General features: G+C 27.7%; 5 protein-coding genes across 5 annotated transcripts; 3 read left to right on the plus strand and 2 right to left on the minus strand.

Annotated features, from left to right (window-relative positions):
* Window positions 1–2,129: 2,129 nt before the first annotated feature.
* On the plus strand, window positions 2,130–5,110 carry Phum_PHUM452970 (cytochrome P450, putative; the record flags this gene model as incomplete). The annotated part of the gene is made up of 9 exons (XM_002429809.1): window positions 2,130–2,298; window positions 2,390–2,496; window positions 2,573–2,858; window positions 2,940–3,139; window positions 3,215–3,394; window positions 3,474–3,711; window positions 3,809–3,988; window positions 4,075–4,228; window positions 5,104–5,110. The coding sequence occupies 9 exons, from the start codon at window positions 2,130–2,132 to the stop codon at window positions 5,108–5,110; spliced, it is 1,521 nt and encodes a 506-aa protein (XP_002429854.1).
* A 1,505-nt stretch (window positions 5,111–6,615) lies between these two features.
* Phum_PHUM452980 (cytochrome P-450, putative) lies at window positions 6,616–8,402 on the plus strand (the record flags this gene model as incomplete). The annotated part of the gene is made up of 7 exons (XM_002429810.1): window positions 6,616–6,642; window positions 6,737–7,013; window positions 7,091–7,290; window positions 7,364–7,537; window positions 7,645–7,882; window positions 7,968–8,147; window positions 8,242–8,402. The coding sequence occupies 7 exons, from the start codon at window positions 6,616–6,618 to the stop codon at window positions 8,400–8,402; spliced, it is 1,257 nt and encodes a 418-aa protein (XP_002429855.1).
* Window positions 8,403–8,544: 142 nt separating this feature from the next.
* On the minus strand, window positions 8,545–9,715 carry Phum_PHUM452990 (AN1-type zinc finger protein, putative; the record flags this gene model as incomplete). The annotated part of the gene is made up of 3 exons (XM_002429811.1): window positions 8,545–9,021; window positions 9,107–9,459; window positions 9,517–9,715. 3 exons carry the CDS (start codon window positions 9,713–9,715, stop codon window positions 8,545–8,547), a joined length of 1,029 nt encoding a protein of 342 aa, XP_002429856.1.
* A 185-nt stretch (window positions 9,716–9,900) lies between these two features.
* Window positions 9,901–14,398, plus strand: Phum_PHUM453000 (DNA polymerase delta catalytic subunit, putative; the record flags this gene model as incomplete). Its single annotated transcript, XM_002429812.1, has 14 exons — window positions 9,901–9,962; window positions 10,139–10,356; window positions 10,446–10,618; window positions 10,700–10,962; window positions 11,055–11,246; window positions 11,331–11,535; window positions 11,625–11,770; window positions 11,843–12,245; window positions 12,317–12,525; window positions 12,625–12,886; window positions 12,970–13,376; window positions 13,465–13,844; window positions 13,932–14,205; window positions 14,302–14,398. The coding sequence occupies 14 exons, from the start codon at window positions 9,901–9,903 to the stop codon at window positions 14,396–14,398; spliced, it is 3,291 nt and encodes a 1,096-aa protein (XP_002429857.1).
* Window positions 14,399–14,903: 505 nt separating this feature from the next.
* Phum_PHUM453010 (uncharacterized protein) lies at window positions 14,904–16,034 on the minus strand (the record flags this gene model as incomplete). The annotated part of the gene is made up of 1 exon (XM_002429813.1): window positions 14,904–16,034. One exon carries the CDS (start codon window positions 16,032–16,034, stop codon window positions 14,904–14,906), a length of 1,131 nt encoding a protein of 376 aa, XP_002429858.1.
* Window positions 16,035–22,672: the final 6,638 nt, after the last annotated feature.

The raw sequence follows: 22,672 nt of genomic DNA on the forward strand, positions 1-22,672 counted from the left end.
GAATTTCGGTGGTGCCACTTATTATAAGATAGCACCACATCAATTCTTGAAGGTCTTCGTGAGTCCGTCTTTTTCGATGGGAACGATTTGTCTCCTGAACTGGGCTCCGGTGACTAACATCTTTGGAGTGGCCAGGGTCAGAAGCAGTGAAATTCACGTTCTCGTCGAGCTGCCTCAGGTCGACAGTAGAACAAGATTTTGTTTTTGGTTCTTACTTTTGTCTTGTTCTCATTTTTTTGCTCTTTTTAAGCCAACAGCACGTGGCGTTCTCAAACGGTCACCCATCCAAGTTTGCACCACGCCCGATGCTGCTTAACTTCGGTGATCGTACGGGAACCGGTGTGACCAGCACGCTATGGCCGTTGGCTTATTATTATTATTATTATTATTTGTTTTTTTTTCAACAGCAAATCATATCGGCGTAACCTCAAAAAAATTCCCCCGTCTCCCTCCCTCTCATAAAAACCTTGGTTTTAATCATTGATTATAATAGTAAACGTAACTTATCGATAAAAAAAAATTTAAATTAATAATAATAATAATAATAATGAAAATGGGTTATCTTATTATTCACCTAAAAACGTGTTACATGTAGTCAAATATAATAAAATATAATAATTTCTAATAATAATAATAATGATATTATCCCTCATTGAACTAAAAGTTCTTAAAATTATAAAAATTACGTCACTTATTTTTTTTTTTTTTTTTTTTTTGGAAAATTCTCGATGAAAATTTTTTTTTTTACTTACATTCTACGGTAGATATCGTTAAAATGAAAATGATGAAAATGGAAAATTTTTTTTTCATATTATTATTATAATTATAATTATTATTATTATTACTTGATCCGTAGGATGAATGAAAATAATTTTCGACTTCGCGTACGTAAAAAGTTTAAATCGAACTGTAATAATAATAATATTGATATTCTTTTATATAGACATGTTATCTATTATTTAGGTAAAAGATTAAAAAAAAAAAATTAATAATTAATAATTGATTGATTGATTGATTATTGAAAATTTTTTTTTTTTTTGTTTTTGTTTGTTTGTTCGTTTGTTTGTTTTTTTATATTTTACTTTATTGTTATTTATTTATTTTACTTAAGAAAAAAAAAAAAATGTCGGTTTTAAATTTTTCTTTTTTATGCAAAATATTAAAAAAAAATTATTTAAGCAAAAAAAAAAAATCTAATAAAACATGCAACTAAACAAACGAAACAAACAGAACAACTTGCCACAGTAATTGCTGTTGTAATTATAAATAATAAGTAGTTGTAATGTTTAAATAATTTACAAAAAAAAAAAAAAGAAATTTCAAAATAGTTATTTTGCCGACTTATGTAAAAAAAAAATTTCTTTTTTAATATTGAGTGAAAATACAAACAAACAAACAAACAAACAATAATTAATGTAACGTAACGGACCGGGGACAACCCCCGAATACAAAACCCAATAATTATTATTATTATTATTAAATAAATTAAATTATTATTATTAAATAAAAAAAATAACAAAAAGCGTTTGGAAAACGAATTTCGATTTGTCTTTGTTGTCATTTATTATCATTATTATTATTACAATAACATAATTTATTTATTTTTTTAATGATGATGATAATAATAATAATAATGGTAAACGTTTAAAAATCACGACGACAAAATTATGAATTACGTTGAGAAAAAAAAAAAAAAACAAATAAACAAAATTTTAATTTATTATTATTATTATTTAAACGATACCCCCGAAAGTTGTTTGAAATGAATGAATAATTAAATTATTTATTTATTTATTTAATAAAAAAAATTTTTAATTACAACAAAAATCAATTATTAAAAATATGGCGGAATTCGTAAATTCGGGTGGTGGTAGACGTAACACGTGGATACATTTTTAAAAAAAAATATTTATTTACTATTAAATATTGTTTATTGAATTTAAAAAGAAAAAAACCTTGGAACACAATTAACCAATTAAAAATGAAAATTATAAAATAATAATAATAATAATAATAATAATAATTACGGTATTTAAAAAAAATATCCCCGATCGATCTATAAAATAGTTTGTTCGAATCGTATTTTTTGTCTTCTGTTTTATTCCTTTGTGAGGAAATGTTTTATTGAAATGTTTGAATCGTTAATAATTTTATTTATATTAATTTTTATTTTTCATTTGTTTATATATCACGAGTATCATTTACCTAAATACGTTAATTTAATTAATAAAATACCCGGACCGGTATCTCATTCTTATTTCGGTTCTTCATTGAAATTTTACCGGCTCAAACACGAAGGTAAAAAAATTATTATTATTATTATTATTTTCCATGTTTTCGAATTCGTTTGTATTGGATTTAATGAATAAAATTGTTTTTTCCCGATTAGAAATACTTTACGATTTAATTGAAGGTTTTAAAAAATGGGGACCGACTTACAGGTTGTGGTACAGTGGAGTCGCAGTAGTTTTTGTTTCGGATTTGGAAGACGTTCAGGTGTGTGGTTATTATTATTATTGTTATTTTTTAAATTTAAATTTACGAAAACGAACGCACGCACGTGATTTTGCAGACGATTTTATCGAGTCGCGAAGCAAACGCAAAAGGGATGCTGTATAGGAATATATTGCCATGGCTCGGTTGCGGATTATTGACGAGTTGCGGTGAAAAATGGCAGAAGATGAGAAAAATAATCACTCCGGCTTTTCACTTTACCGTACTTTGCGATTACATCGAAATTTTTAATAAAAATACAAAAATAATGTTGGATGTTTTAAAAAAAAAAAAGGATGATGACGAGGGAAAAAAATGTGATTTGTCGAAATATTTGACGCGATGCACTTTGGATAACATTTGCGGTAAAGTGTTGCCAACAAAAGAAAAAAAATTTTTTCCCCCCTACCGGAAGTATTAAAGTGAAAAGAAAATTTGTTTTTTAGAAACTGCAATGGGTACGTCAATAAACGCATTAAGGACCGGAAGTGAGAGCAAATATGTAAAAGCAATATTTAGAATGGGACAGATTGTCGTCGAAAGAATGTTTTCACCCTTACATTTCACAAACATGAGTTTTATGTTTAGCCTTAAAGGTTTAGAACATTCTAGATTGTTAAAAATACTTCACGGATTTACATACGAGGCGAGTTTTTTTTTGTTACAACGCCAGCCAATATTTTAAAAAGAAAAAAATTTTTATTTAAAATGAATTTTATAGATCATAAATGAAAAGATGATGAATTTGATAAAAGAAAAAAGTGGCGGTAGAGTTGAAAAGAAAACCGGAAACGTTTACAAAACGAAATCATCTTTTCTTGATATCTTATTAGAAAATCAAAAAATTCATTGTTTATCATTCGAAGACATTCGACAGGAAGTGGATACTTTTATGTTTGAAGTAAATGACATTTTTTTGTTTGTTCGTTTGTTTGTTTGTTCGAAAGACATTTTGATTAAATTTTTAAAAAATATTTTAGGGACACGATACGACTGCAGCATCCCTAACTTGGACCCTATTCGAATTGGGTCATCATCCGGAAGTACAAGAACGTTGTTATTCCGAATTGATAGAAATATTCGGTGATTCGAACGAGTTGCCGAGTTATAACGATTTAATGAAAATGAATTACCTGAAAAGAGTAATACAAGAAACATTGAGATTGTATCCGAGCGTTCCGGTAATTTCTAGAAAATTTAAAGTCGACATGCAATTAAGTGAGCGTAAATAACGAAAAAATTAAAAAATGTCGCCGAGATTCTCCACCCCCACCCCCCATCCCCCCAGCACGTTGTAATTCGTTTGTTTTTTCAGATGATTATCTCGTGCCGGCAAACACGGAAATAATATTAATTTTATACGCGATACAGAGAAACGAAAAAATTTTTAAAAATCCCGATAAATTCGATCCCGATCGATTCCTTCAGGAAGAAATTATAAAAAGGCACGCGTTTGCATACGTACCATTCAGTGCCGGACAAAGGAATTGTATCGGTGAGTATGAATACCACAAAATATACCCCCCACAAAAAAAAAGGTTTTTTTCTTTTTTTTAAAGTTTTGTTGTTTTCTTTTTCAAGGTCAAAAATTCGCCATGTTGGAAGAACTTGTCGTGCTATCGTCAATAATACGTAATTTTAAAATTGAATCACTCAACGATAGAAATTCAATTAGAGTCGTACCTGAAATGATATTGAGACCTCATCAAAATTTAAAATTTAAATTGATAAAAAGGTCAGAGGTTATTTAATAATTAATTTATTTTTTCAAAAAAAAAAAAAAAAACAAAAATAATCGGAAAAAAATTTAATTTTAATTATATATCGCTGCCATTTTTGTTTTTTTTTTTCCGGGGGGAAAGGGAGGGAGAGAGGGAGGGAGGTATTGATTTTCTAATTATGTTGATATTAACCGTAAAAAAAATTATTATTATTATTATTATTAATATCGTTCTCGATTGATACCTTAATGAACTTTGTTATTTTTGAATTATTGATGATAATTTATTTGTTCGTTTATTTAATTATGCATTCACGAAATCACAAAAATTAATTTTAAAAAAAAATTTTTTTTTTTTTTTTAATGGAAAAAATTACAGTTTACATCGACCTGATTTTATCATTATTATTATTATTATTATTATGGGCAACCTTTTCTTTTGCGTTCGTTAAGGTGATAGATAAAATATAAATATTTGATTCATTTGCTTTCATTAAAATCTTTTTTTTTTTTTTTTTAACGTTATCGGTTGAGTAATTTATATTGATTTTGTTTTTGTTTGCCCTTTTAACCTTTTCGAAAAAGGTGAGTTAAAAAAGTTTTTTTTGGGTAAAAGGTATAATACGAAAATATAATTAAAATTATTAAGGTCGCCATTTTAATAATAATTTCACGGTTTGAAAAACGTTTTTAATTTAAAAAAAATTTATTTACCGACGGAGGGAAATTAAAATATTTAAACTCCCAAATCAATTATTATTATTATTATTATCATTATTATTATTATTATTATTATCATTATTATCATTATTATTATTTATTTTTAAAAAATACGTTCGTGTCTATGAATTTAATTAATTTGTTTGTATTGAAAAAATTTCTCTTTGCAGACAATAAAAAAAAAATTTAATGCGGGTTTAAATTCGATTGAATTTTAAATTATTATTATTATTATTATTATTATTATCATCATCACTTTCGAACACGATAAGGTTTTAAATACCTATCTAGGTTTTAAAGAATTTATTTCAGGTTCTACCCCTCGATTCCTTTAGAATAATTGTTCGGTGGTGCTGTCGAAGAATGTCGGGGGTTCTACTTCCGGTAGGGGTTTCTTCTTCTACTTTCCTTTGATGGCATGGCTCCCACTGTTGCTCCCACGATGATCTGCATAGTTTCTGTCTTTACTCCCTTCATCCTGGTTATTTCAGACTTTTACCCACCTCTTTGGCTGTCTGGTGTTTTTTTCCGCCGGTACGGATTTACACCCCCTTCAGCATTATGTTAGAGACTGATTTCCGGTTTGTTGTTTGTTCTATCTGTGTGGTTTTGTTGATTGTACAGAACCGCGTTTGTACCTTTTTTTGACACAGTTTTACACTCACGACAGAAAATCGATAAGTTTTATTTCTTCCTTTTTTTTTTCATTATCCTTATTCTTATTATTATGTTAAGTATCCAGAAAAAAAAAATTTTTATAGATGGTGAGAAATGAAAAAAAAAAAAAAAAAAAAAAAATAATAATAATAATAATTAATTTGAAATTATTTTTTAAAAAAAAAAAAAACATCATGCAAAAAAAATAAAAATAAAAACACGCAATTCACGGAAGAAGGAGTAAGAAAATAAAGAAAAGTAATTAAACTTGGAGGAGTAGAGAGAGAGAGAGAGAGAGAGAGAGAGAGAGAGAATGAGAGAAAGGTTAAAATATTTTTTTTTCGAATTAAAATTGGGGGGGAGAGAGAGAGAGGAGGAGGGGGGAAAAAAATTTTTTTGGACTCAAGCACTTGATTGAATCATAATAATAATAATAATTTTTTATTTTATATTTTATATTCATAGCTCTTTCGTTTGTTTATTTTGATTTTATTAAATTCCTCTTGGGTAAATAATAATAATAATATTAATAATAAATAATGATGATGATGATCGGTGGTAAAATCAAAAAAATAAATAAATAAGTTTTTTTTAGAGAGAATTAAAAATAATCGATGATTGTCAATCGATAAATCAACATCGTGAACAAAAAATTATTATTATTATTATTATTGTTTTAATTATAAAAAAAAAAATGTTTATTTATTTATTAATAATTATTTTATTTATTTTTTGTTTTATTTTTCATTTGTTTTTTTATCATAAATATAATTTTCCGGATTACGTTAAAAAAATTGAAAAAATTCCAGGGCCACGTGGTGTATTTTATTTTGGTAACATTTTACAATTTTATAAAATTAATACCGAAGGTAAATTATTATTATTATTATTATTTACATTATTAAAATTAATAAAATTAATAAATGATTTTTTTATTTAAAAAAGATTTATTACCTTACCTAATAAAAGAATTTAAAATTTGGGGTCCGACGTATAAATATTGGTTTAACGGTTTTGCTGTTGTTATGATTTCGGATGTTGATGACGTAAAGGTATAATAAAATTCGTTTTTGTTATCATTTATTTATTATTGTTTTGTTAAAAAAAAAAAAAAAAAAAAAAAAAAACAATAAAAATTTTTTTTAGATGATTTTATGTAATGAAAACGATCAGAAAAAAGGGATTTTATACGATAATTTAAAACCCTGGCTCGGCACGGGATTATTAACAAGTTCTGGAAAAAAATGGAAAATTATGAGAAAAATAATAACTTCCGCTTTTCATTTTTCAATATTACGACAATATTTGGAAATTTTTTCTAAAAATTCAACGGTTATGATGTATAATTTATCGCGATGTGATATTAAAAAATTTTTCCACCTTAATAATTTTATAACTTATTGCGCTTTGGATAGCATTTACGGTAAATATTATTATTATTATTATTATTATTATTATTTCTAAATACGTTCGTTACTTATATTTTTTTTTTTCTTCCAGAAACTTCAATGGGAACCTGTATTAATTCTCAAATAAATAAAACGGAAAGTGATTATGTGAAAGCGATATTTAGAATCGGACAAATAATTGTCAAAAGAATATTTTCTCCCCACCTTTACGCGGATTATTTATTTAATTTAAGTTCTTTGGGAAGAGAAAATTCTAAATTACTTAAAATTCTTCACGAAACTACGACAAATGTAAATAAATAATAACGAAATCATCGGCCTTGTTTTTATTAACAACAAAGAGTAAACGTTAAAAATATTTTAGATAATACAAGAAAGGAAAAAGAAAATGGCGTTGGAAAATCAACGAGAATCATTCGAAATAAATGGCGGTGGCGAAAGAAAAATGAATTTTTTAAATTTACTATTAGAAAAGCAAAAAATTTATAAATTTTCCGATGTCGATATACGATACGAAGTCGATACTATATTAATGGCTGTAAGATCCCTCCCCCTCTTTCTCCCCCTTCCCCTCCCTTAACATTTAAATACAATTTGAAACTTTTTATATTTTAATTTCATATATAATTATTATTATTATTTTAGGGTCACGACACAACGTCTACTGCTTTAAATTGGTGTTTTTTCGAATTGGGATTAAATAAAAAAATTCAAAATAAAGTTCATGAAGAATTGAAAAATATTTTCGGGGATTCGAATCGGGAACCGACGTATGAGGATATAATAAAAATGGAGTATTTAAAAAGAGTAATTTTAGAAACTTTAAGATTATATCCAAGCGTACCTGTAATATCTAGAAAATTCGATGTCGACATACGTTTAAGTATTTACACATTTTTTATTAATTAATTAATTTATTTATTTAAAAATACAAATATTTGCTTTAAAGTTTTTTTTTTTTTTTATAGAGAATTACACGATTCCAGCGAATACGGAAATTGTTTTGATGATATTTATAATTCATCGTAATTCAAATATATTTCCAAAACCTGATAAATTCGATCCGGATAGATTTAAATTAGATGTTTTAAAAAAAAGAAATCCATTTGCATTCATACCGTTCAGTGCCGGGTCAAGGAATTGTTTAGGTGAATCATAAACCTTCCACGAATCGTATTTACAAAAATATAAAGAAAAACAGGAATGGAATAATAATAATAATAATAATAATAATTATTACAGGTCAAAAATATGCCATGCTTCAAATGCTCGTATTATCTTCATATATTTTAAGAAAATATAAAATAAAAACTATCAATTCGAGAAAAACTGTTAAACCTGTACCTGATGTTATTCTACGTCCAAACGTTGAACTTAAATGGAAATTAATTCCTAAAACTTGAATGATTTTTAGGGGAAAGGTAAACATAAGGGAAAAGTATAATTTTTTTTTTTTTTTTGGTAAATCTCTGTATTATGTATATTATTGATATTAAGTTAATAAATTTTTTTTTATCATTTGTTAGGTGTTGCTCGATTGTTTAATCATTTAATAAAATTAATTTTGAAATCGTATGCACTGTAACATGAACAATCGTTGAGAATATAATTTGATATATCTTCAGTAGAATCGACATATTCTAATATTAATGTTTCACCATCGACAATGAAATTATTTTCTATCAAATCGGAAATAATAGAACTTACATCTGATGAAATTTGATGTCCGTTTGTTTTAAACAGCCTCAACTTAGGCTCGTTGAATTCATTGTTTTTATTAACGACATTACAAATAGTGGATGCCGAATCGATCACTTTACCAACGCTCCAATTTTTACTGACAAAAACAGGTTTCGATGGTTTATTTAAACTTTTAGGTAATATAATTAAAAAGTAAATTCTTTTCACTGCTGGAATTGTAGCCATTCCTATTGCTTTCGCTTTTAATTTCATTAGTTGAATTTTCATAGCTGTAGCCTGCCTTTTGGGATTATCCATTGCTTTTTGAATTTTTTCATTGACCTACATATAAAGTTGTAAGATTGTCATTTTATAAATAATAATAATAATAATAATGATAAATAAGTAATGAAAGTAAAGAACTCACAGTTTTTTGTGCAACTACCAGAGATTTAGAAAATTGTTCTTTGGGTTGATTCCATTCCTTTTTTTTTTCTTCAACATTTAGAACAACATCGAAACAATTGTGAAATTTATGTTGCAGACAAAAGTGTTGTTTACATTTAACGCAATTCATTTCAACTGGATCGTACGTTTCACATTTTTCATTTGAACATTTGAACGATTTAACAGGTTTCTGATTATTATCAAAATTTTTATTTACTGCATTACAATCGTGTGAATTATAATTAAAATGTTCTTTACAGAATTTTTTGTTACAACTTGAGCATATGACTGGTAGAAAATCTAAAGCTTTACAAAGAGGCCAAGAACAATTTTCTCCCAAGTTTGGAAATTCCATTTTACAAATAAAAATTATACATTAATTTTGCCCACTTAAAGTTCCTAGAGCCAAGTCTGCCCACTTTTGTTCTTGCTCTTTAACTGTAGTATGAGAATCTCCGTTGTCGGCCTCAGGATCCGGCAATTCACTTGGAGGAACTTCTATAAGATCTTTTGGTAATTTTTCTTCTCTCCATGCATTGTCTGCTATGTCTATTAACCGACCATCAATTCTCACTTGACTGTCTTCCATTCCTAATTATAGTTGCTAGGTAAGTATGAGTAAATACTTTAACAAATGAGATGTCGTAATTTAAAAATCGTCTAAAGACACGTTCTTTATAACTGGCGGTAAAATTTATGAAGTACGTATGGAACGCAATCATTCTTCGTGTCATACTAGTCGAGTGAAGTCAATAATTTAAAATAAAGAATAAAATGAGTCAGAATAAAAGAAAAAATTTTTCTGAAAATCATAACAAGTTTCTAAAACGATCAAAGTAAGCTTTTTACGTACATTCTATACTCGATTTTGACAATAATTTTTTCGAACAATTTTTTACAATATAAAATTAGTTATAGTATTTAGTTTTTGTAATTAGATTTGAGAATTTGAGGCTTCATTTTTAGAAAAGATAAATTTTTCTTTATAAACAAGGTTTTTACTCAATTATAGGTCAGGGGAGGATAATGGGTATTCAGGATCTTTTGAAAGTGATTTAGCTGCTATGGAGCTTACAGAAAATGATTTCTTGACGGAGGATACTCCTGAAATAGGTGTTGGGCCAGACACAGAACAAACCAGTGTTAGATGGTGTAGACCTCCACTACCAAAGTTTAATCCTGATAAAGAATCATTAATTTTTCAACAAATCGAAATTGACCATTATCATGGTAATTTCATATAATTACTTCTAAAAATTTTTTAAACAGTATTATTTCCCTAATCAACTAATATCAATGCTTAATATTTTATGTTTTAGGTTCCCCGATTCCTGGTATGCCTGGATATCAGGTATCTCCATCATCAATCATGAGAATGTATGGTGTCACTATGGAAGGGAATTCAGTATGTTGTCATGTTCATGGTTTTGCACCTTACTTTTATGTTTCTGTACCATCTGATTTTACTGAAGATCATTGTAAACCTTTTAAGGTAATTTAATACTTTTATTCTTCTAAAAATAATTTTTATTTTTAAAAATGAAAAAAAATTTATTTATTATTTAATTTGTAGAAAGCTTTAAATGATGTTGTAATGAATGATATCAGGTCGAATAGAGAAAACATTAAAGAAGCAATATTAGATGTTGAATTAGTTTTTAAACAAAACATGTTTGGTTATGAAGGAGATAAAAAAAACAAATTTTTAAAAGTAACAATTATACTGCCAAAATTAGCAGCAGCATGTAAACGTTTAATGGATAAAGAAACTGTTTATAAAGCTTTTGGAGGTTATTATTACCAATTTTTTGAATCTAATATAGATTTCGACATTAGGTAAATTATTATTTGAATCAAATTAAAATTTTAATCTTATCATTTAAATTGTATTAATAATTTACATGCATTAAATTTTTGCATATCTTTAGATTTATGGTTGATACTGATGTTGTCGGATGCTCCTGGATAGAACTTCCTCCGGGAACATGGAAAATAAGAATGAAAGACAGTAACCATGATTATCCGATTACTTCAAGATGCCAGTTAGAAGTTGATGTAGGTTGGAATCAATTTATCGCTCATGCTCCTGAGGGAGAATGGAGTAAAGTAGCACCTTTTAGGTGACTGATTGTTTTTATTTATAAATGATAATTTAACTTTATTGTCAAAACATAACTATGTAATAAAAAAAATTTTCTTTTTAGAATTTTAAGTTTCGATATTGAATGTGCTGGACGGAAAGGTATATTTCCAGAACCAAATCATGATCCAGTTATACAAATAGCTAATATGGTTTTAAAACAAGGACAGTCTGAGCCTTTTATTAGGAATATATTTACATTAAATTCTTGTGCTCCAATTGTTGGTTCTCAAGTTTTATGTTTTGATAAAGAAACGGAACTACTCAAAGTAATAATAATAATTTTATTAAAGTTTTATTATTATTATTATTTTTTTCATATGAATTAAAATTATTTAATGTGTTTAATATTTTTCAGAGTTGGGGAGAATTTGTTAGACAAGTTGATCCTGATATTTGCACTGGTTACAACATAAGCAATTTTGATTTTCCTTATTTAATTAATAGAGCAAAACATTTAAATGTAAATGATTTTTGTTTTCTCGGCAGAATCAAAGACATTAAGTAAGTATTATTATTATTATTATTTAACCTCTCTTTTTTATTTGATTTCGTTACATTTTGTTTGTTTTACAGATCCGTTGTTAAAGATTCCGTTTTGCAAAGTAAGCAACTCGGACGGAGAGAAAATAAAAATACAAATATTGAAGGAAGAGTGACATTTGATTTATTACTCGTTCTTGTTCGTGATTACAAACTTCGTTCATACACTTTAAATGCCGTGAGTTACCATTTTTTGCAAGAGCAAAAGGAAGATGTACATCATAGCATCATAACCGATTTACAAAATGGAAACGAACAAACAAGGAGAAGACTGGCTGTTTATTGTTTGAAAGATGCTTATTTGCCTCTTAGACTAATTGAAAAATTAATGTGTTTTATTAATTATATGGAAATGGCTAGAGTAACGGGTGTTCCTTTATCATGTTTGCTGACACGAGGGCAGCAAATTAAAGTCGTATCTCAACTTCTCAGAAAGGTAAATTTTTTTTTGTCTATTTGGAATTGCCATTTTGACTTGCACATTTATTTATTTATTTTTTTTTTCAGACCAAAGAAAAACATTATTTAATGCCGACACACAACAGCGTTGGATCTGACGAACAATTTGAGGGTGCAACAGTTATAGAACCCAAAAAAGGTTATTATCCGGATCCGATCGCAACTTTGGATTTCAGTTCTTTGTATCCGAGCATAATGATGGCTCATAATTTGTGTTACACAACTTTACTTCGACCCGGGGTTAAAGAAAAATTAAAGTAAGTTCGTTTAAAATAATTTTTGTTTTCCTTTTGTTCCTTTTCCCCACCTAGCTAGCTAGCTACCTCGTCCCTTAATTAATATTTAAAATTTTACAGTTTGGAACCTGATAAGTATTCTACCACTCCGTCCAATCATTTTTTCGTCAAAAAATCAATTCGAAAAGGATTGTTGCCGGAAATTTTGGAAAATTTACTAACGGCGAGGAAAAAAGCAAAAACAGATTTGAAAAACGAAACGGATCCATTTAAAAAACAAGTTTTGGACGGAAGACAATTGGCTCTTAAAATAAGTGCAAATTCCGTGTACGGATTCACTGGAGCACAAGTAGGGAAATTACCCTGTTTAGAAATATCTGGTGTAAGTAATAAGAAAGTCCTGGTATCAATTATGATTTTTTTTTTTTTGAAAAACCTCATAAATTATTTACTTTTTGAATTCAGAGCGTTACCTCTTACGGACGGTCAATGATTGAACAAACAAAACAAGAAGTTGAAATGAAGTATAACATAGCAAACGGTTACAAACACGATTCCGAAGTTATTTACGGAGATACGGATTCTGTCATGATTAAATTCGGGAATAAAACATTGGAGGAATGTATGGAGTTGGGAAGGGAAGCGGCTGTTTACGTGTCTTCGAAGTTTATCAGTCCAATTAAACTCGAATTCGAAAAAGTTTATTTTCCGTATTTGTTGATAAGCAAAAAACGTTACGCCGGATTATATTTCACAAAAACCGATACCTACGATAAAATGGATTGTAAAGGATTGGAAACCGTGAGAAGAGATAATTCTCCATTAGTGGCTAACATGATAACGACGTGCCTACAAAAAATTCTCATCAACAGGTAATTTAATTACGAATGTACCGTTAATTATCGTTGTTGTATTATAGTAAATTTTTTTTTTTTTTTTTTTTTGTTAATGCAACTCCAGGAATCCCGATGAAGCTGTCAATTACGCCAAAAAAGTCATTTCCGATCTTCTGTGCAACAAAATTGATATATCACAGTTGGTCATAACTAAAGAACTGACGAAAAACGATTATGCAGCCAAACAAGCTCACGTGGAACTAGCACAAAAAATGAAAAAAAGAGATCCGGGTACCGCGCCAAAATTGGGAGATAGAGTTCCGTACGTGATTTGTTGTGCCACGAAAGGAACTCCCGCCTACTGCAGGGCAGAAGATCCGATATACGTTTTGGAAAATAGCGTGCCCATCGATTTTAATTATTATTTGGAGAATCAAATTTCAAAACCCTTGCTCAGAATATTCGAACCGATTCTTGGAGAAAAAGCCGAATCGATTTTATTACGTAAGTTGAGGTTATCATTTTTAAAACGGTGATGAAAAATTTTCGAAAAGTTTTCACATCGGATTTTCCACCGTCATTCATTCACAGGTGGTGATCACACGAGGACGAAAGCGATGGTCACGTCCAAGGTTGGTGCTTTGTTCGCGTTCACGAAAAAAAAGGAATCCTGTTTGGGATGCAAATCGGTACTGAACGAAAACGAAGGGAGTAACGCACTGTGCAAACACTGCAAACCAAATGCCATAGCTTTGTATTTGAATCATTTGAACAAGTACAAAACATACGAAAGTCAATTCAGTCGTTTATGGACAGAATGTCAAAGATGCCAGGGTAGCTTACACGAAGAAGTTATATGCACTAGGTAAGTTTACTGCAGCATCATCATCATCATTTTATCACGAGTTGATAGTAATGGTAATGAGAAATTACATAAAATCATTTGCATTCATTTTTTTAGTCGAGATTGTCCTATTTTTTACATGAGAAAAAAAATTCAAATGGATTTACAAACTCAAGATCAAGTTATGGAAAGATTTAGAAATTTCTCTTGGTAAACATGTATGTAAAAAAATTTAAATTTTTGTACATACTACCTTTTGTGCCTTTTGTTTTTCCGAGTCCAACTCGATAGTAATGAAGAGATTATTTAATAATATGGATGCTTAAAGTTATGGGGAAAAATTAAATTTATAATTTAAAAAAGGAAATCCTGACAACGTACAAATAAGGTAAGAATAAAGCGTCAAAAAGTATTATTATTAATATTCATTTAATTTTATTTAAAAGTAATCGTACACATAAAAAAAACTTTTTTGTTTTGTTTTTTTTTTAATTTAAATATTTATATTAAAGTAACCAGCACTTTATTTTATTATTATTTTTTTTTTTTTTTTACATATAAATATCTAACTTTCAATGTGAAAGTTAGATATTCAAATAATAAAAAGAAACAAAATTAAATTATATAATAATAATAATAGTAATGCTTTGGTTTGTTCAATGTCGTAAAATGAAGTGCTTTTTATTATACTGAATTTGTTTTCTATTCGTTTAAAATAATTAACTGATTTTAAAAATATTTTGAATGTTAAAATCTGATTTACTATTATTTTTTTCCGATGCTAGCATTAATTCTGATACTGAAATATAGACAGCAACTGAAAATCCGATTAAACCGGCAACCAATGTATTCTTTTGAAAAATGATACAAGTAGCAACGCACAATCCGAAATAAGTAATATACCTAGCCATTGTAACTTTGTTTTCTCTCGTTTTTTTCTGTTCATCAATGCAAACTTTATCTTCTAGATAATATCCATTTGCGCATTCATCGCACATGTCAGGCCCATCACCGTTACACGTTTTGCAGGCTTTGTCACACTCCAAACAAGTGTAGGAGCCATCGTTATTCACACAAAACTGGTGACTATTACATGCATCATTTTTTGCAATGCATTCGTTTACATCTAAACACCCGAGCTCTGTGTGCATTTGCCAACCTTCTTTGCAAGCCACACAACTTTTCGGTCCTGCACCTGTACAAGTGCTCAGACACGAATTATGACACGGTGAGCATAACATTTTGGTTTCATCTTTATAAGACACATAATGTTTATCAGAGCATTTATCACAAAGAGTACCCTCGTAACCGACGTTGCAACTGCACTGACCGTTGCCTTTTCTGGTTCCCGACCCTTTACATTTACCATTATTATTACAAACATTATTTGGGAATCCTTGACACGGAGTGCAGTTTGCACCGTAGTGAAGGTCGGGACAGCAAACTTTTAATTTTTCAATGCACAGCCATTCGTGTAAATCCCCATATTTATCTTGATTTTTCCACCAGTCTTCGAATAATCCTTCGTTTTCTTCGGCCAAACCCTGACATTGAAATTTTCCCTTGTCGATTTCATTGCATATATTTTCTTGTATTTCGACGAAACGCACTTCGCTCGAGGCGTAGGTTTTTAATTTTTTTTCTTCCCAATCGGCGTCACCTCCCTCGAATTTTCCCCTAGATGTTTTTTCCATTCCATGTTGAAAAGATTTAACTAATACTTTGCAAGCTTGACAAGGTGGTAGTTTTTGATTATTCACATCGGTTTTCTTCGGGTCGGAATCAGCTAATACCACTCGTAAAGTGGATATCGGTAACAATAAGAAAAAAATTCCCAGAAACCATTTCATTTTTTAAAAAAACCGTCTTATCATTTTAATACCGGCATTAAACTAATTGTAAACATTTTTTAACAGGCGGATAACGTGGACCAATAGAAAGACAAGTTATTTAAATAATCGATGATCCGGATTTTTTGTTTTGTTGTTTTCGCGACAAATTTCCCTCGATTGAAATTAATCATTCTTGCCAAATTTTAAATGCTCTAAATTGCTTTTTTATTAAATTTTTTTTTTCCCCCCTAAGATTTTAATTCAGTTTTTTTTTTAAAATCAGTTTTAAAAATATTTATCGTACATTAACGAAACCAAGCTTAAAATTATTATTATTATCGTTCGTAATAAATTTTTATTTTAGTTTATAAAATTTCACAGAGATGGCGTTGCTGTGACTGACTCAATTCCTCAATTCAAAATAACGAAATAACAGTTGAAAAGTTATCCATTTAAAAAAAAAAAAAAAAGGAAGAAAAAATTTTAATTTAATTTAATTTAATTTAATTAAAAGGTAAAAAAAAATTGTTTTTGTTTGTTTGTTTGTTTGTTTGTTTGTTTACAATGAACGATTTGATTTTATCACCATTAGTTTTATGAAACGACAAAATTAAAATTTAATTTAAGAAAAAAAATTCAGAGAAAATGACGACGACGCCATTTTTTTTTTTTTTATTTGGCAAAACTTGAAATTATTTTGACTTGTTTTATATATATATAAAAAGATTAAAAATTTTTCTCAAAAGACGGAAAACTTTATAAATTAAAATGTAAAATTTGATTAAAGAAAACAAAAAAAAAAAAAAAAAAAGAAAAAAAAAAGAAAGTTTACCGGACGCCAGAGGGATAATAAATGTTTTGTTTCTTGAATAAAACAACTTAAGTAATTAAATTAAATTTTTAACATTTAAAAAATTATTTAATTATTTTTTAACCATAACGGTGTTATGTTATTATTATTATTATTATTTAAACACAACACAAATATTATTTAATAATAATAATAATAATAATAATAATAATAATAATAATAATAATAATAAAAATAGTCTCAAGAAAATAATGAAAAAAAATTTTTTTTTTTTTAAACATCAAAATCATTTTGTTATGATTAAATTGTTTTTTAACGTTTTTCTATTTTCAGATTTAAAATTAATTGAGGTTAAATAATAATACTTGAATTGAAACAAGAAGAAAATTATCATTAAAATTATATAATATTTTATGAAAAGGTTCTTGTTTCTGTTGCTGTTGTTGTTGTTGTTGTTGTTTTTACATGAAGAGGAGTTCCTGTCACTTACAGTAAAGATGAAACCGTTAAAAGTTTTGTTTTATTCTGTTCTTGTTACCTTCAAGCATCTAATTCTACAAAAAATAAAAAATAAAAAAGGTAAAGTAAAATTATTAATTAATTATTAACAATAATCCATCATATCATAATATCTCATTGATTTATTTAAAATATAAATATTTCCTTTTTTTTTTTTTAATAATTTATCTTCTGCCACTTTAAACAAAAAGAGTTTAGTTTTTTATATAAGAGAAAAATGTTAAAAAACAATAAACTTTCTTAAAAACTTCGAAAAAAAAAAAAAAAAAAAAGAAAAGTATGTGGGTGGAAAATACAAAAGAAAAGCTTTTATTTTAATTGTTTCAAGTTTTTTTTTTTTTATTATTGTGTTATTTTCAACGTTGCCAACCTTTTTTCCTTTTTTGGTAATAAAAAAAAATTTCCTTTTTCCCCTTTCCCCCTTATTTTTCCTTTTTAAATACAATTTCAATTTAAACCCCCCCCCCTTTGACCTTTTTATTCCTTCTTATAATTATTCATAGTGATTTTTAATTTATATTAAAATGATTATCATTATTATTATTACAAACAATATGGCTTCACAATTAATAATTTAATGAATTGATTTTAGATTTTTCTATGGCAGTCATGAAAATAATTCAAGACAAAATGTTTAAGATGAAGTCTAAAGAAAAAAGAAAGTGGAAGAAGAAAATTATTTTCCTTTTTGGATTTTATAACGGTAATGTTTTATTATTATTATTATTACTTAATGTTTTCCCATTTTGGGATTTGACTTCTCATCGTATAAGCCGTACGCCATTCATCCTTCGGGATGTAATAAATCAATGACATAGAAAATAAAAAAAAAAAAAAATTTATTTATCCAAATGTGCAAAATTTTACCTATGTCATTTCCGGTGCAAACAAACACGAACACGAAATTTTATATTTTCCGTTACAAATGTTTATGATAACATCATATTGAATTAGTAGTGGTAGTGGTAGTAATAAGTAGTAACCGGAAATGCTTCAATAATAATAATAAATTATATCGAATTCATAATGTATTGGTGGAAGGAAGATGGTGAAGGTGATGCAACAAAGAGTAATAAAAAGAAAAAAACATTTTTTGGCGGGAAAATAAAAAGAATTTAAAAAAAACAATTGATAAAAAAAAAAATGTTTTCCTTATTTTTTATTACCCTTTAAGTTTAAAAGTAATCTTTTATAAAAAAAAAAAAAAAAAAAATATTTTTTTTATTTCAATGTAAAAATAATAAATTTAAAAAGAAAATTTTGAAACTATTTATCATTTTGATTTTTTTTTTTTTTTTTTTTTTTTTGATTTAATGTTTTTTTATCATCGATTTATTACCCCCCGCCCGCCCCTCGCCCCCACAATATTTTTTGGAAAACATTTTTTAAAATTATTTATTAAGTGTTAAATTTAACGAATTTCCCCCCCCCCCCCTTACAACTTAACATAATTAATAATTCATTTCGTGTGAAAAATAAAATATTAATATAAACGTGTTACGATGTATATATATATATATATATATATATATATATATATATATATATATATATATATATATATATATATATATATATATATATATATATAATTTAATTTTCGATAGTTGGCTACAATGTTTCATACGGTAAAAATAATTTCCTTTACGGAAATGTGGTGGGGAGAGGGGGTGGGGGTGGGAAAAAAGGGGGGTCACAAAAAAATTGATGAGTTAAAAAAAAAAAAAACGTTTATTTATTTTTTTTGTGTTTTGTTTTTAGGTAAAAGTTATGAAGAGAAAAAAAGGAAAACATTGGATGAAAAAAAAAAAAAAAATAGGAAATAAATTAAATAAAGGAAACATGCATGAAAAATCATAAGGATAAGAGTGAGAGAGAGAAAGAGAGAGAGAGAGAGACGCAAAAAATAAAAACTCGAGTCGGAAAAGTCGATGTGAGAAGGATGCCAGGCAGCCAGTCAGCCAGTTGCTGACTTTTTGCCGAACCGAAAGCATTTTATTTAAAACTAAATAATTTTCGCGGTGAACGCGTTCGCATTATTATTATTTTCTAACGAGAAGTTATCATTATTAGTATTATTATTATTAGTAGTTTTTTATCGTTTAAATGTGTTGTTAATGTTTGATTGTTATTATCCGCGTAATCGTCGTCGTCGTCGTCGTCGTTCACGTCGTCGTCGCAATCATCATCATCATCATGAATTTATTTACCTGGATGGAATCATTTTATAAAGGGTAAGTTTTATTTATTTTTATTTATTTAAATTTTTTAATTTATCACGTGATTAATTTTAATTATATTTCACGTCGGGTCCCCTACACGCTAATAGTAATAATAATAATAATTTTTAATCGTCTTTTTCAACAAATTCGGTGTCGATTCGTTTAATGGTCGTTTTATATATATAAAAACTTCGAATTATGCGTTCGATATGTAATTATTATTATTATTATTATTATTAATATTACACATAGAACAAAATATTTTTGTGGGAATTTAACAAAACGTCATCGTTTTTCCCCTTATTATTATTATTATTATTATTTTTTTTTTCTTGTAAATTTTGTAAACGGAAAGGATTGTGATGATGATGATGATGGTGGTGGTGGTTGGGGTGATAGGGTAAATTTATTGATAATAATAATAATAATAATACGTTGAATATAAACAAATCCGATTTAAAAAAAAAAAAAAAAATTCATAAGAGGAGCAAAAAAAAAAAAGGGAAAAGGGAAAAATATTAGAGTAACGTAAAACCTTTGTGTTAGTAGTGGTAGTAGTAGTGGGGATGGAATGCAAATGCCACAAACGATATGTGATCGATTACATAACAATGTTGTTGTTGTTGTTGTTGTTGCATTGCATTTAAATGCAATTAAATTTCTATTTTGCTGCTGTTTGTCCTCTTATTACTAGCAAAAAAAAAAAAAAAAAAAAAAAAAACGAGTCGCGATAATGATAGTTTTACAAAATTCGTGACGTAATATTACGCTCATGTATACGTGAAATATAATAATTCTTTACTACGTGATAATCAATTTTATTTTTTTATTATTATTATTATTTTTTATTTTTTTTAACGCGAATCATGTCGGAAAATGTTTTTTTTTTGTTGGCTGGTCGGGGAGGTTTGTAGGGGAGGAAAGAGGGGGGAGGGGGTTTTCATTAAATTATTGCGGGAGCGAGAAGGAAGGAAAGTGTTAAGGCGTGATGACTGTGAAAATTACCTTTTTTTCCTTTCTCGTTTTTCTCTCTTCTCTTCCATCCTACGACATTCATCCTCTCATCCATTTTTTATTTCATTTCATTTTATTTTTTAATTTTGTTTTCTAAACGATATTTAGAGGTTGTGTGTGCGTGTGTGTGCGAGAGAGAGAGAGAGAGAGAGAGAAAGAGAGAGAAAAAAACTTGGTTCGTTTAATTAAAGCACCACCGAGTCTGTAAATTTTTTATTTTTATTTTTATTATTATTATTATTGCTGTTGTTGTTTTTGTTGTTTTTGCTGTTGTTCGAAAGACTTTGGATTATAAAAAATCGATGGTTTTTTTTTTTTTTTTTTTTTAGTCAAAACCGTTTTAATTTGTCAAAAAAAAAAAAAAAAAAAAAAAAAATTTTCGTATCGTATCGCGAAAATAACGTCCGAGTGATTTGTTTATTTACTAATGGAATAATATTTATCGTTAACGATCACGCAATAAACTGTAACATAACATGTAAGCATAACACGCCATATTAATAATAATAATAATTAAAATTTTTTATTTTCAATAAAATGGCAAAACGGGATTTTGTCAGATTCGGTTCCGGTTTATATAAATTTAACGTCATAAAAAAAAAAAAAATTTAAACAAATTTCGCGAATTTTCTGACGGAAAAAAAAAAAAAAATTTAATTCCTTTTTTATCATTATTATTAATATTAAATGGAAAGAAGGAATAAGAAATTCAAAGACGAGCGGAAAAATTCGTTGATAAAATATCTGAACGTCGGTATGAAAACGTTTCATTTCCGGTACACGTGGATTTTTTAAAGCGTGAAACTCTCGAAAATAATCGAACCGTGATAAAGGAACGCACGCTAACTTTAAGTTTTCTTCTGCTTTTTGTGTATGTGTGTGTGTAAATTCAAAAAAAAAAAAAAATTTTCATTTTCATTATAATGCTCCGTAAAAACCGTTTGAAATCTCATGAATACGTAATAATAATAAATAATAATAATAATAATAATAATAATAATAATAATAATAATAATAAATGTATATTTTAACGTTATGCGATTTTAACAAATTATAAATTTCAAATGAAAAATGACGTAAATTCGCGAATTTATTTTATTTTCGTAAGATAAATTTAAAAATTATATACATGTGTGCGTGCGTGTGATTTATTCACGTGTGTTAAATCGTGCACGTGTGCGCCTACGGGTGTTGTATACACTTCACGTGCAAAAATTCACTTGTTATTTTATTTTTTGTTTTTTTTTGCCACGGAGTGATTTTAGGGTATAAATTATTAATCGTCGAATAATAATAATAATGATAATTTCGATGTGTGTGCGCGTGCGGAAAAGAAAAGAGAGAGAAAAAAAGAAGGAAGGAACGGGAAGGAAATGTAAAGTTTCCAGGGATTCCCCATGTAATATCGTTTTTAAATAAAAACTAAAAAAATTTTTTTTTTGGTTTGGTTTCGTTTAATAATAATAATAATAATAATAATAATAATTTCGAAAAACAATTTTTTTATTAAAAAAAAACAAACCGTCGGTAGGAAAACGTATGGGGAGGGTGATGGGGAGCAGGGGAGAGGGGAGGGGGCGAAAGAGAAATAATTTTTATTTTTACGTACGTTGAATTTATTATCGGGTAAAAAGAGAAAAAAAGAAAAAATTCCGCCATTTTTTTTTTTTTTTGTTATTGTTTATTGTTTTTTTTATTGTTATTGGACAAAAGTAAGTTTTGTTTTACTCCCCCCCCATCCTCCCACTTCCCTCTCCCCCCCGAAAAAAAGGAAAAATTTCTTTGATTTTTCTTGTTTTTGTGAATTTTTTCCTTTTTTTTGTTTAATTTGATAAAGAAAAAAACAATCTCTTTCTTTTTTTTCTCCTCATTTTCATATCTCCCATTTTTCTTTATCTTTATTTTTTATTTTTTTTGTTTTTCCTTATTCTAGAAAGAAAAAGAAAAAAGGAAAAAAGAAAGAAAGAAAAGGTTGAAAGTTTTTTTTTTTTTATATCGAAGTTAACAAGTTGAAGGATCTGAATTTTAAACAGTCGGGTTGTAGGAGGAGGGAAAGGGGGAGGGAGGGAGAGAGGAAGGGAGAGGGAGTT

This window comes from Pediculus humanus, genomic scaffold (assembly GCF_000006295.1).
Source record: "Pediculus humanus corporis 1103172108222 genomic scaffold, whole genome shotgun sequence".
Lineage (NCBI taxonomy): Eukaryota > Metazoa > Arthropoda > Insecta > Psocodea > Pediculidae > Pediculus > Pediculus humanus.